Source organism: Amblyraja radiata, chromosome 18 (genome assembly GCF_010909765.2).
Source record: "Amblyraja radiata isolate CabotCenter1 chromosome 18, sAmbRad1.1.pri, whole genome shotgun sequence".
NCBI classification, from domain to species: Eukaryota; Metazoa; Chordata; class Chondrichthyes; order Rajiformes; family Rajidae; genus Amblyraja; species Amblyraja radiata.
This window is the reverse complement of record NC_045973.1, coordinates 34,257,813-34,272,642: the sequence shown is the minus strand read 5'-3', so window position 1 is coordinate 34,272,642 and position 14,830 is coordinate 34,257,813. Positions and strand designations below refer to the sequence as shown.

At 39.3% G+C, this 14,830-nt stretch overlaps 1 protein-coding gene across 4 annotated transcripts in view; it reads left to right on the top strand.

The window, feature by feature from the left end:
* celsr3 (cadherin EGF LAG seven-pass G-type receptor 3) overlaps positions 1 to 14,830 on the top strand; it is a 209,611-nt gene that overhangs the window by 100,591 nt on the left and 94,190 nt on the right. For all 4 annotated transcript variants that reach the window (XR_004414675.1, XM_033037098.1, XM_033037099.1 and 1 more), the window contains exons 10-14: positions 6,583 to 6,768; positions 7,755 to 7,865; positions 8,118 to 8,286; positions 11,696 to 11,837; positions 13,506 to 13,626. Coding sequence is in view for 3 of the 4 variants with exons in the window: in XM_033037098.1 (XP_032892989.1) it covers positions 6,583 to 6,768; positions 7,755 to 7,865; positions 8,118 to 8,286; positions 11,696 to 11,837; positions 13,506 to 13,626 (729 nt within the window). In the remaining variant the exon portion in view is untranslated. The remainder of the gene's footprint in view (positions 1 to 6,582; positions 6,769 to 7,754; positions 7,866 to 8,117; positions 8,287 to 11,695; positions 11,838 to 13,505; positions 13,627 to 14,830) is intronic.

The window sequence follows — 14,830 nt, the reverse complement described above, 5'->3', positions numbered from 1 at the left end:
TATAAATGTATTGCTTTGCGCAGACAACAAAATCTTGCAGTAGCCTAGTAATTAAAAATTGTACAATTTTGCCAATTCTTACGATAGTGGGAAAAGAAAAAAAAAACTGAGTGCTGGAAATTTGAAAAAACGAGAGAAAAATACAAAAGCTACTCAGCAGGTCAAGCAGTATATGTGGAAAAACAAAAGACAATTTTCAAGTTGATGATCTTTCATGAGGACTAGAAGTAAGAAAACAAGGACAACTATTTTTAATTGCAGAGTAGAAGGTGAAATGAAGAGAACAAAGGGGATGCCTGTAATAGGTTGGAAACCAGGAGACACATATAGTGTTGTCATCAGAGAGAGGATAATGAATCCGTGCCAGTGAAGGTGATGTCTCTGAAGGAAATTGAATAAGAACAAATAAGAAGGACAAAGTACCAGAACTGGGAGATGTTGAACACACGATTGATAGAAATACAAAATAAATAGAGTTCTGAAAATGCCCTGGTTCATCCTCAGAAAACAGCAGGATTATTTACGTCATCTTGATAATTTTGGTCTTCACCCCATCATAGGCTTTCCCATCTAACCTTCCTGCAACTTAAAACACACTTCTCGCTTTTCTCTGTTCTAATGGAAGATCATTGACCTGAATCGGCTCAGTTTCTCTCTCCACAGATGCTGCCTGCCCTCTTGAAATTTTCCAGTATTTTCTCCATTTATTTCAGAATTCCTCTAGTACTAAATTAAATTTTAGTTGTACCTGTACTTTTGATTTGCAAGATCTTCAAGATATGAATGTTTTCACTTCGGTAAAACCTACATTTATCATAAATCTTTTGTATTCAAAGCATGAACATTGTTTAATTCATGTTGTCCAATCTCATTAAAACTTTGCTGTAAATAACAAGACATAAATCCTCAAACAACAAGTTTATTATTTTCCAATGAAACCTCATGCTGCCATGACCTTATCAAAAATATTTATAACACCTTTAAATACCTCATTTTGATCCAGATTAAATGATAAATAATTGACAGACAATTAGTTTTTGTACCTTCATGGTTTATTAACCAAAATGATGGATGAGAAAGCAGAGTTTGAGGTATTTGACCTGTTGGATAGGATTAGCTGTGGTATTGCCTTCAACCTAGTGAATGGAATGACAAGTGAGGCACTCAAAACTCACTTACAGTGCCCTCCATAAAGTTTGGGATAAAGACCCATCATTTATTTATTTGCCTCTGTGCTCCACAATTTGAGATTTATAATAGAAAAAATCACATGTGGTTAAAGTGCACATTGTTAGATTTTATTAGAGGGTATTTTTATACATTTTGGTTTCACCATGTAGAAATTACAGCTGTGTTTATACATAGTCCCCCAATTTCAGGGCATCATAATGTTTGGGACACCTGGCTTCACAGGTGTTTGCAATTGCTCAGGTGTGTTTAATTGTCTCCATGCAGGTATAAGAGAGCTTTCAGTACCTAGTCTTTCCATCACCTTTGGAAACTTTTATTGCTGTTTATCAACATGAAGACCAAAGTTGTGCCAATGAAAGTCAAAGAAGCCATTATGAGACTGAGAAACAAGAATAAAACTGTTAGAGACATCAGCCAAACCTTAGGCTTGCCAAAATCAACTGTTTAGAACATCATTAAGAAGAAAGAGAGCAATGGTGAGTTTACTAATCGCAAAGGGACTGGCAGGCCAAGGAAGACCCCCACAGCTGATGACAGAAGAATTCTCTCTATAATAAAGAAAAATCCCCAAACACCTGTCCGACAGATCAGAAACACTCTTCAGGAGTCAGGTGTGGATATGTCAATGACCACTGTCCGCAGAAGACTTCATGAACAGAAATACAGAGGCTACACTGCAAGATCCAAACCACTGGTTAGCCGCAAAAATAAATAGCCAGGTTACAGTTTGCCAAGAAGTACTTAAAAGAGCAAATACAGTTCTGGAAAAAGGTCTTGTGGACAGATGAGATGAAAATTTACTTATATCAGTGATGGCAAAAGCAAAGTATGGAGGAGGGAAGGAACTTCCCAAGATCCAAAGCATACCACCTCATCTGTGAAACACAGTGGTGGGGCTGTTATGGCCTGGGCATGTATGGCTGCTGAAGGTACTGGCTCACCTATCTTCATTGATGATACAACTGCCGATGCTAGTAGCATAATGAATTCTGAAGTGTATAGACACATCTATCTGCTCAAGTTCAAACAAATTCCTCAAAACTCATTGGCTGGTGGTTCATTCTACGGCAAGACAATGACCCCAAACATACTGCTAAAGCAACAAAGGAATTTTTCAAAGCTAATAAATGGTTAATTCTTGAGTGGCCAAGTCAATCGCCCGATCTGTACCCAATTGAGCATGCCTTTTATATGCTGAAGAGAAAACTGAAGGGGACTAGCCCCCAAAACAAGCTTAAGCTAAAGATGGCTGCAATACAGGCCTGGCAGAGCATCACCAGAAAAGACACCCAGCAACTGGTGATGTCCATGAAATGCAGACTTCAAGCAGTCATTGCATACAAAGAATATGCAACAAAATACTAAACATGACTACTTTCATTTACATGACATTGCTGTGTCCTAAACGTTATGGTGCCCTGAAATGGAGGGACTATGTATAAACACTGCTGTAATTTCTACATGCTGAAACCAAAATGTATAAAAATGGCCTTTATTAAAATCTGACAATATGCACTTTAACCACATGTGATTTTTTTTTTCTATTACAATTCTCAAATTGTGCAGTACAGAGGCAAATAAATAAATGATGGGTCTTTGTCCCAAACATTATGGAGGGCACTGTGGGTTGCAACTACAATAGAGTACACGTGCAGGATTAAATCAGTGATGCCCTCTCCTTGTTTATCCATTGATAAACTTTACAAAATTAATCAGCATAGAATCAGGCAATTTCTGGATATTTTAATTCCTTCTGAACTATTATGATGTCAAAGAAAAGAAATCATACCATAAGGAATGAAGTGTGAATCAGATTTTAAAACTGCATGTAGAAGCAAAGAACCGCAGATGCTGGTTTATACCAAAGATAGACACAAAGTGCTGGAGTAACTGCGGGTCAGGCAGAATCCCTGGAGACAAAGGGTGTGTGATGTTTTGGGTCGGGACCCTTCTTCAGACAGTAAAACATCCTTCTTCAAACTGTACGACATCCTGTCCAAACAATCTCAGTCACTGAAAAATTAACATAGAACCAAGGAACTGCAGATGCTGGTTTACACAAAGTGCATCCATGTCGTGTGGATTGTCAATTGCTCAGAATAATTATTTATAAAATTCCAGGGATAATACAAAAATATTTTTTTGTAGTTTTAAGTTTAGGGTATCTTTTTCTGTTCCTGTCTTTAAAAGTTAATCAAGAAGATACTTCCTCATTTTTATGTGAGAATTCTTCAGTGCAATTGACTGTTAAACCTGATTGATAATATCGTCATTGTTGCTTCATGCCAGAAATTACCTATACCTGCCTTTGGAATTAAATCAATATCTGGAAAGGTGGAATGCCAAGGATAGATTGTGCAATCCTTGTGGACAGTTTTCATTATAGAGATATCTATGAAAGTGATACTAATATTATGTGGACTTCAATATCAATGAGCACTACTTGGGAATTGAAAAAATGATTCATGCATTGCCAACTCTGCACTATAGTTAGCTGCCTATTTGAAGGCAGAGTAACCAGAATGGAGGGAAATATCCCAACACACCAACTCAGGTCGATCTGACATTAAATGTATGTGCAGCGTTTTTATCATCTTAAATGAACCTGCAATACCCTGCACTTCGACAGTCCGAGATCTTGGGTGGCTGTGCATGAAACTGCAAGGATACCAAATGCAAATGCAGTCATTGCAAGCTAGGAAGGACAAACAATCTACCAGTGGCACCACATTCTACATCAGATACCGGCCTGCTTCGTGGAGAAGCCTTCTGCCCTGGAAGCTAAAAACAGAAAGAAAGAAAGAAAGGGAAAGATCTCCTCCAGCAGGCAGCTAATCTGCGAGGAAATGTCTGTACCTCCTGCAGGTGCGATTTTTATTCCAGGATTAGATTGGGATGCATTTGTGAGTTTGTGATAAAGATTTTCTTTGAATCAAGAGATCTCTAAATCATAATGAATGCCAACTCCAGATTAGCAAGCGATTTAAGCATTGTGTAATAGTCCTGTCGTTAACTTGGCCTGAGTGCTAGTTTTTTGGGAAGTTTGTAGTTAAGGAGAGGTAATGGTGGTCTTTTTTTAATGCCATCGCATTTTCAGTGACAGACAGGAGGAAAATGCACTGATCAGGAAAATACTTTAAGCACTTGTTATTGAAGAACCATTGGAATAGAAAGATTAAGTGGCACTGGGGCCCCATATCTGAGGAAGGATATGCTGAATTTGGAGAGGTCCAGAGGAGGTTTATGAGAATGATCCAGGGGATGATTGAGTTAACGTATGATGAGCGTTTGACTGCATGGGGCCTATACTCGCTGAAGTTTAGAAGGATGAGGGGGAGACTTCATTGAAACTTAACAAATTGTGAAAGACCTGGATAGAGTGCATGCCGGAGAGGATGCGTGGGAGTGTCTAGGACCAGAGAGCATAACCTCAGAATAAAAGGACACAACTATAGAAAGGAAATGAGGAGGAATTTCTTAATTCAAAGGGTTGTGAATATGTGGAATTCATTTCCACAGGAGGGCTAAGTCATTGGGCATTTTTAAAACTGTGATTGACAAATTCTTGATTATTAAAGGTGTCCAGGGTTCTGGGGAGAACGCAGGAGAATGGGGTTGAGAAGGAAATATTAATCAGCCATGATTGAATGGCGGAGTTGACTCGATGGGCGTAATGACTTATGAACATTGGATAGGAGAATGTTAGCAGGTAACAAAAGGGAAACAAATATGGACAAAACCAAGTTGGAGGAATAATCAAAAAATATTTCAATCTTTAGAAATTAAATGTTTTTTTCTGGCTTTAGAGTGGATTTACAATAAAATTCCCTTGAGATAATTGTGTAGCTTTATTACATAATTGTTTCAAATTTTAGTCGAGCTGAAGACATTTTAAAACGGTGAGCGTTGAGCAATCTCACTTTGAGGGTGAACAGCAGACTATCGGTCCAATGATTTGGAGAAAAGTATGAAGAGGATAATAATAATAATAATAATAATAATAATAATAATAATAATAATAATAATAATACATTTTATTTATGGGCGCCTTTCAAAAGTCTCAAGGACACCTTACAGAATTTAACAAGAGTAAAAAACATATAATCGGAGTAAAATAAATAATAAAGACATCACCAATACACAAATTAAAGACAGAATTCGATCCAAAGACAAAAAAATCAAAAACACAATGTGAAGAGAGAGCAGCGGCAGCTAAACTGCGCCAGCGTACACTCTCCCTTCCGACAGCCATCTTTGACACAAACTAAAATAATCACTTACACACAAAAATCATCCCCCCACAATGGTTACCACTGTGGGGGAAGGCACAATGTCCAGTCCCCATCCCCAGTTCTCCCAAAGTCAGGCCTATTGCCTCTACGGAGGCCCGATGTTCCTGGCCGTTCTCGCCGGGTGCTGTTGCCCCGGCGTCGGGAGAGTCCTCTCAGCGGCTGGGCCACCTGGAACGGCCGCTTCCTTACCGGAGACCGCGGCTTCCGAAGCCGACAAGGCCGCGCCGGTTTGGAGCTCCCAGGCTCCCGATGTTGAAGTCGGCGCCGCCCGCTCCGCAGACCCGCAGCCCGGAGGTGTTGAACTCGGCGGTCACAGCTCACCGGAGCTCCAGCGCGTCGATCCAGCGCGGCAACCCAGGCAAGGCATCGCCCGCTCCGCTCCGCGATAGCGCTCCAGCGCTGTGCCGCCACCGAAGCCGAGGTGCTGGGCGGTCCCCGCCAGGAAACGGCGCTCCACGCCCGCTGGTAGGCCACGAGGACGGGTCCACGGGGCAGCCCGGAGAAAAAGCTGCCTCACCGACCAGGTAGGGACCTAGAAATATAGTTATTACTGATGTCTTCCCCCCACATTAAAAAGTCTATTTCTCCCACAAACAAAACACAGGACTCACTAGAACTACAAAAAAAAAGTGAATTAAACGGACGGCTGCTGGTTAGCAGCCGCTCCCCAAGATGGCTCCTCCTCCTTGTGGATAGTGATATGATCTGCTGTGCACTTAAGAGATATAAAATGCACTAATGGTCTTACTATTTATTGTACCCTCAGAATCCAAAAGCAACTTGTAGACTGTTTATCCTCCTGTAATTTAACAGCAAAATGTTTAATAGCCTTGTAAAGGTAAATCCTTTTTTTTGCTTTTCAATTTCCACTGAATCTCATGCCAGTCACTGGCCAATACTAAGCACTAAGAGGTGTTAAAAGGGAATTCATTGTTGGAACGTCTCATCTTTATCCTTTCGTCATCTATAAAGAAGGCTGGTGCTTGCATTATTTAAGATATCAGTTTATATCTAGAGAAAATGTGTATTTTGTATTTGCCTCAAACTGTTCCTTGAATTCACTATTTTGCTAAACTATTCCTTCCACTATTGCTTTCAGTTAAACTTGGGGCACCTATCATTTGCTATCAATCGTGGATCCAGTCGAACAGTGAGGGTATTGCTGAATAAAATAACACTGAACGATGGAAGATGGCATGATCTTCAGCTGGAGCTCCGCGATGTGAGGAATGGCCACGATATACGATACTTAGCCACCATCACTATTGATTTTGGACTTTATCAGGTCAGATTAATTTATTTGTAAACCCATCACAACGTTATAGAACATAGAAGGATATTTGAAAACTTTGTAATGACAGTGAAGTTGGAAGAGAAATTGTATTTTTGCTGGGATGCCCTGGAATAGAAAACCTCATCGTGGGAGCAGATGTGGCGAAGACAAAGGAATTGAGAGTAGGGAATAGCTTCTTTGCAAGAGGCAGGGCAGGAAGAAGTGTAGTCCAGATAACTGTGGGAGTCAGTAGGTTCGTAATAGACATCAGTTATGGACACCCGAGAGATCAAGACATTTCAGAGAGGTGTCTGAGATGGTCCAGATGAATTTGAGGGCAGGGCGGAAGTTAATGGTGAAGTTAATAAAGTCCAGGTTAGATCTGTTTTTATTTAATTGTAAAGTTGCTTCTTTTGCTTACAGTTTAAATTGTTCATTTACAATTATTGCTGAAATTATTAGATAAAATATGTATTTGAAGCCATGCTTCCTTTTAATTATTACATGTGGCATTGCAATTGTCTTATTAATATATAAGCATGGCTGGTATTCATTTTGTTCTTGGTATATCGGTGATGATATGAATTAACATATTTACGGTCCATTCCTGGTTTCCCTTAAATGATGACGTGCCTTCTCTTTGTATATTTATTTCCCTCACTGATTGCATGCTGAGCTATTTCAAAGCATGAGGAGTCCATCAAATAGGATGGTCTGTCTGCTACCCTCATAGACTGTTGATTTTCATTTACTATTGAATTTGTTGACAGGATCACTTCCTTGCGTTTTAATGGCAAATGTGTCATTTTCATGGTGAATTTGTGAGAAGTAAGGAATAGAGATAAAAAGCACATCCTCAAAAGTAAATACTGTCTCACGGAAATGATAGCAATATCAGAAAGTTGAAACTTTTACAAGATTGTTCCCAACCATGAAAATATTTTAATCTAATTTTGCAAGCACTTGTACCATTTTGATTATTTCTTTCTTATTGCTAGGATACGGTTGTCATTGGCAATGAACTGCACGGATTGAAGTTGAAGCATCTCCAGGTTGGTGGAATTCTCAGAGCTGGTGAAGTGCAGAATGGACTGGATGGCTGTATCCAGGTAAAGGATGAGTCAAGAGTGTTTTATTTTCATATATCTCAAACCGAGCAATGAAATTCTTACTTGCAGCAGCACAACAGATGTAAACATAGTACTCTGTAAACAATTTAATAAAGGAAAAGTTCAGTATATATGGTCTGTGAGTAGATGGCAGAGACTAGTATTTCTGTATTTGTGAAGGATATCTGCACATAAAATCACGTGGATGTGAAAAGATTTTATCTGTGACTGCAGTTCTTTCTCAATCTGCAGGGGGTACGTCTTGGTGACACTTCGATTGGAATCGCAATGCCAAAGCCAAGTCGCACTTTGAATGTGGAACTGGGCTGCACCATGTCTGATCCATGTGACTCGTCCCCATGTCCAGCCAACAGCTACTGCAGCGATGATTGGCGGACATACTCTTGTATTTGTGAGCCAGGTATGGTTTGCAAAAATTGGGTTTTGTTGAGCATGTTTGCTGAAGCTGTGTGAGTGGCAGCGGGAATAAAGCATGCATCAGTGCTCTTTCTCTGTTGGAAGGAGGAGCCGTGCAACCCTGAATTGCAACAGGTTGCACGGTTTCAGGCATCACAATAAAGGATCACAAAATCACTTACAATGGGATCAACTTTAGAATATTCACCGGGAAACAACTCCATATCTGCCCAATACTGCATCTAATTCATAGACCCCGACAACAAACGGAGTTAGGGTTCTCCCTCCACTGCACATATTGGGTATTATTGGTTTGAAGGGCTAGATATCAATCCTCTATTTTCTTTTGGTTAATTTGAATTAATGTAAGTTGTGCACTTTTGATTTGATTTAAAGTGATATTTCAAATTCACATTTTTCATATTCTAACATTTTGAATACTTTAGATTACCAATGAAGACCCTTTTTTTTCCAAGGAAAAAACACCGGTATCTCTCCAGTTTGTTTTCATAGCAGACAAATTGCGCTTGGCATTAATCTTATGGGTGTTCTTCATGCTGCCTCTAGCACTTGACGTTCTTCCTCTTTGCCTTTCCAACTTTAATTTGATGGAGTTTACTGTACAGAATGATTTGAATACCACACGTTGATCATTATTCCATCTGGTTATATTCTGCTTGTGAGGATCCACAAGAAGATATTCTAACAGCTTGGCCAATTTATTCTACGTATCTGTGTCAATGGAGCACTGAAAGAGTTACTGAAAGATGTTAGTGGTTCTAGTGCAGACCTACACCCAGTGGCGGACTGGGTCTAAAAATATTGGTTGCCAGGAGACAAAGGGGGCCCACTTCATCAGGGGCCCACTTGATATAGGGGGCCCACTTCATCAGGGGCCCACTTGCCATCGGGCAAGCTGACACCCTGGCCAGTCCGCCACTGCCTACACCTACACCCACAATTTCCACCTTTGATTACCTCACATCTCATCCAATTGCCAAGGCCCAATGTTCTGTCCCAAAGCACCCCAGAATCCAGCAAAAGGCTAAGATGAAGGAAGACTATCCAACAGAGCATTGGAAAAGCTCTGCTCAACCCACCAACCTGCTCTGAAACTTTCAATAGGCGGTGAAGTCCTGACCATCAGCTTGACTGGCTATTAAAGTTGGAAAAGGAATGTCTACTGAAATAACTTTTAAAACTTCCTTCCCCTTTCTTTCCTTACAGCCCTACAATCCCTATTGAAATAAGTGGAATTATGGATGCTGCTCAATGTCTAAGCTGGCAGGAGAAATGAGAGCTAAAATAAAAGGAGTTAATGCTTTTTAAAACCCATTTTCCATTATCTAAAGTGTGCAATGATCATTGTGGCATGACAAGGAAGAAGTGGGTACTTCTGTCGGTACTTCTAAATTAATCCAATAAGAGTACGTGTTTAACAGATGATGCATCAAACACTCTGTTTATGTCCATTGTTCTTTGTAATTCCAACACTTTGTGTTCTTTGTTATTCATTAAGATGGAATTCGAACAGCTTTCTACTACCTGATTATTTGGTATCCAGACTGCAACGATATTCATAAACATCTCTCAGCAGGCCTGTTCTCTTCCAGTAGCTTTGATTAGCCTTCAAGTACTATTGACTGCAGAGATGTAGTCAGAACAGATTGTGCACAGCAGCACTAAATAATTTAGGCTGTTTTAATTTTCTGTGGAGTTTTTGGAGTAACATTAAAATTATTCAACTTTGATAAACTTCCCCACCTCCAGGGAATACAAGGGAGGGTGTCCTTTTTCAGTCTATCAAGATCAAATGGAAAAAAAATGTTTGTTAATTAATCTCTATTCAGTAAATGCATGGCTCTATGTGATGCTGCCCCGTGTGAAAAAAGAGATGCACAGGAACAGTCACCAGTATACTCTTAGTAGGTTGGTCTTAAGACAGGAAGGTACCACAGAAGCAGCTCCAGTTAGAATGGAAGGGGAGATTAGAGATCCAGTTCCTGACCATTATTCAGTGATCTTGTTGGAAAGTGATTGCTTTAGAAAGACAAGCATTGATATAGCAACTTTAATATCTCTTTGAGAATGTCCCAAAATACTTTACAAACACTGAAGTACTTATGAACTGTGGTTGCTCTTATAATACAGGAAGTGGGCAGCTGCTTTGTACTTGACAAATTTCCGTAAACTGCAGTCTGAATGACAATCCACTTTGAATGGTGGTGATTTAATAGTAAGAATGATTCCCTAGACATGCCTTTGAAATAATGTTGTGGGATATTTTCACAGCTACTAGAGGGATCAGATGGGGTTGATTTCTGTTACTGCACAGTCCTGCAGTATCTTCCTGTATTGAATTTAGCAATTATACCAAATAAGCATTTTGATACAAAAATCACAAAATAATTTGGCGATGAGAGAGTAATAATGATGAAAGGAACCTAGAGATTTATGACACTTGCTTGATGACACCTCCAGCGGCTCATTAAAGGGTGTTTTTTAGGTTAGGTCACGAAAAATTAGTAATTGAGCCATTCGGCATGAAAACAGGCCCTTCAGCTGAACTGGACTATGCTGACCAAGTTGCCAAACCAAGCTAGTCCCATTTGCCAATGAGCTCATTTTGCTTCAACCCTTTCCTGTCCACATATCTGTCTAAGTATCTTTTAAATGTTGAAATTGTACCCGCCTTTAGCTTTTAGGCTGGTAATTTGCTGTAATTGCCTCTGTCGTTCTACATGATGCAGCATCCACAATTCAACGAGGATTTGTAAGAATGCGGGGTGGGGTTTATAAACAGATGGGGAAACATAGTTTTTTTTAAATATTTTAAAGAGCATCGGGCGATATTGTAATAAGAACCAATTTTATGAGTGAATAATAAAGTTGCAATCACACAAATCTACCAATAGAAATAATGCCTATTTTTGCTGAGATGTTTCTTCGCTACTTTTTGGAGGAGGATTTACTGTCGAATGTCTGTTTGGTTTACTTCTGAAATTCAACATAGATTTCCACTTAGCAACAGGTCTGACATCACTTTAGCCACTTACATTGATTTTAATGGAAAATGTGTGCATCTACCTAATCAACTCTCCAAGGAAGTCAAGCAGTCCAAGTGAGAACAGACAGTCTTCCTTTGTCTTTGCAGCAAAACCACAGAAAAATTAAAGTGCATGTATACTCCATGCATGCATCAATTACTCAATTTTAATTACAAATCAGAGTGTAATTACCCACTTCTGGATTCCCAATTAGCCACATGTAGCGAGTGACAAATGTGTACTGAATAACTCTGTGTTCAACCACACAAATATTAAATCTAATCCCAACAAGAGTTTGTCAGAAAGAAAAACTGCAGAGGCTGCAGCAAGATTGATGTGAAGTACTTAAGCATGTTTCATATTTAGGTTACTATGGTGAGTCTTGTGTTGATGCCTGTCAGCTGAATCCATGTGAAAATGAGTTTGCCTGCCGACGTAAGCCTAGCCCCTCGCATGGATACACATGTGATTGTGGAGAGAACCATTTTGGCCAATACTGTGAACACAGGTAACAAAACATCCTTCTAAATAAGAATTGTAACGTATTTATTGGCATAGAAGCTTGCAAACAACAAAAATAATGAATTGGCAAGTGTATTTTGTCAACAAAATTATAACTAATTTATGGATCTCATCACCTGTTTTAAAACCTGCAATTTTTCTTCAGCTTTAGCACGAGTAATGCAATCTGAGTTTGTCAAACCTCAGGCACACTTGATTAGATTAGACCTTTGCTCTGCTTCCCATTTATCTAAAGACCTGATTCTTGCCACAACATAATTGGCAGCTGTACGGTTCTTTAAAAGTGGCCACTTCAATATTTTAGCATCTTTAAAGAGTGCGGTCAGCCACGTTGACCCTCTCAAAAACACTGCAGCAATGGTTCAGCCATGAACTCCTTAAAATCGGGGGGGGCAAAGGTCACTTTTTACCGAAGGTCCATTATCGAAGACCGACACAAAGTGCTGGAGTAACTCAGCGGGTCAGGCAGCATCTCTGGAGAAAAAAGATTGGCGATATTTTGGGTCAGAACCCTTTTTCAGACTCTGATCTGAAGAAGGGTTCCGACCGAAATCGTCACCCATCCTTTTTCTCCGGGGATGCTGCCTGACCCGCTGATTTACACCAGTACTTTGCGTCTATCTTTGCTTTAAACCAGCATCTTTTCTACACAGTCCATTATCACTGCATCTAAAAGGATATTACATGCTTCCCAATTAAGGTACTTAAATACTGTGCATTTATTTCTTGATTTATGAAAGGGATGGAAAATATTTAATTTATCAAAATTTTGGAAATTGATACGGCTGAACAAATACATTATAGGTACAGCATAGCCTTATGGGTGGAAAGCGATTTGTAGTTGTTATTGTGATAATTAGATTTATAAATGGAAGGGATCTTTTCCAATGAAAATATGTAATCAAGGAATCATTGTATGGAAAATAAGGTTGCTTTCTATGTGTGTTCTTGTTGCTTATCTTTGCTGATCCCCTGCTTACCTACCCCCATCTTCCCCCCTTTTCCTGTATGTTTCTAAACACAATATTATTTGCATGGTAAAGTTACTAACAAATAGTACAGGTAATACATTTTTTATTGCACATTTACATCTCATAATCCACAATTGACAAAAGAAGCAAAGTAACTTTTTTAAATTCTAAAATCAGTTGATGAATTCCTGTTGCAGTTTCCTCGGTAGACACTGCTCTAAATAGATAATTTACACCAAACCCTCTACAAATGTTGCTATCCAAATCAACAAGTGGAATAGATCTAAGAAGCACCAAACCTACAGTAGCTAATGCCTCTGACAATGATATGCCTAAAACTGATCGTAGGTACACAAAAATGCTGGAGAAACTCAGCGGGTGTAGCAGCATCTATGGAGCGAAGGAACTGATCACTTTGTTGTGATCTATGGTTATAAATTTACAGTCTACTAGGAGTGGCATGGTACTACACCAGCACACAGAGGAATGTTAAATATAAAGATCTAAAGAAATGTAACGTTTCTTTGTACTAACAAGCTTAAGCAATGTAATCCTTAAATCATGATAAAATTGACTGCATTTCAAAAGTACTTCATTGGCTGTAAAATGTTTTAAGCTGTCCTGAAATTGTGAAATGATGGAGATTAAGTCTACTTTTTTTCCACTTCTAACATTTGGTTTAGGACTGACCAGCAGTGCCCCAAAGGATGGTGGGGTAACCCAACATGTGGACCTTGCAACTGTGATATCAGTAAGGGTTTTGATCCTGACTGCAACAAGACAAATGGTCAATGCCACTGTAAGGTGAGCGTCATCCTAACTTAAGGACAGTAGCTGATTGTATTGTTTTCCATTTGCAAGTGTACACAAGATTACGTAAGTGGGAATGCATGTTGCCCCATTTCATGTGAGAAATTGAAACTTGTTTCATGCCAGACATGCAAACATATTTATTTTCCAGATATCCCATGATGTTTTAAATTTGACTTTGTACATTTTATGAGGATGTTGCCAGGACTAGAGGGTCTGTGCTATAGGGAATGATTGAGTAGGCTGGGACTCTATTCTTTGGAGTGCAGGAGACTGAGGGGTGATCTTATATAGGTGTATAAAATCATGAGAGGAATAGATCAGGGAGATGCACAGTTTCTTGCCCACGGTAGGTAAATCGAGGACCAGAGGACCTAGGTTTAAGGTGAAGGAGGAAAGATTTAATAGGAATCTGAGGGGAAATGTTTTCACACAAAAGCTGCCAGAGGAGGTAGTTGAGGTTGGGATTATCACAACATTTAAGAAACTGTTGGACAGGTACATAGATAGGAGAGGTTTGGAGGGATATGGACCAAACGCAGGCAGGTGGGACTAATGTAGCTGGGACATGTTGGGCCATGTGGGCAAGTTGGGCTGAAGGGCCTGTTTCCACACTGTATCACTCTATGACTCTTTTTAACTATCAAACTGACTTTATATGGAATGATTTTCTGACCTTCAAAAAATTCCATTCTCTCGTGCTCTTTCGCACTTGCCAGTCAGTAATTTCCTCAGTTTTGTTTCTTAGAGATATAATATTGTAGAAATTATTTTCATTATTCATTACAAATATTTTAAATAATGATTCTGCCCTGCCAATGGATTTTAAACCTACAGAAATGTTCTAGTTTATTCACAAGGTTGATGATTCCCATAGCAGCAGATGTATGTTGAATCATGAGCAATGTTATACCTTAATCCTGCCACTATTAGAAACTGACTGCCTAAACTTGTTTCATACAAAATCACCTGTTCCGCACCACCAACTGGGGGTTTTCACTCAATTTAATCTGCCAACCATTTTCATCACAATCTATTTCCTTTACTTATTTTCTTTAGCGTCTATCTTTATAAATTGTTTGCAGTTCTATTGTCACATATTGATTTGTGGTAGTAAAACAATACGTATTTAACTCCCTGCATCTGGACTGTTTTCACAAAGTCTCTTAACTGTGGAATATTTTGTAACATAAGCTGT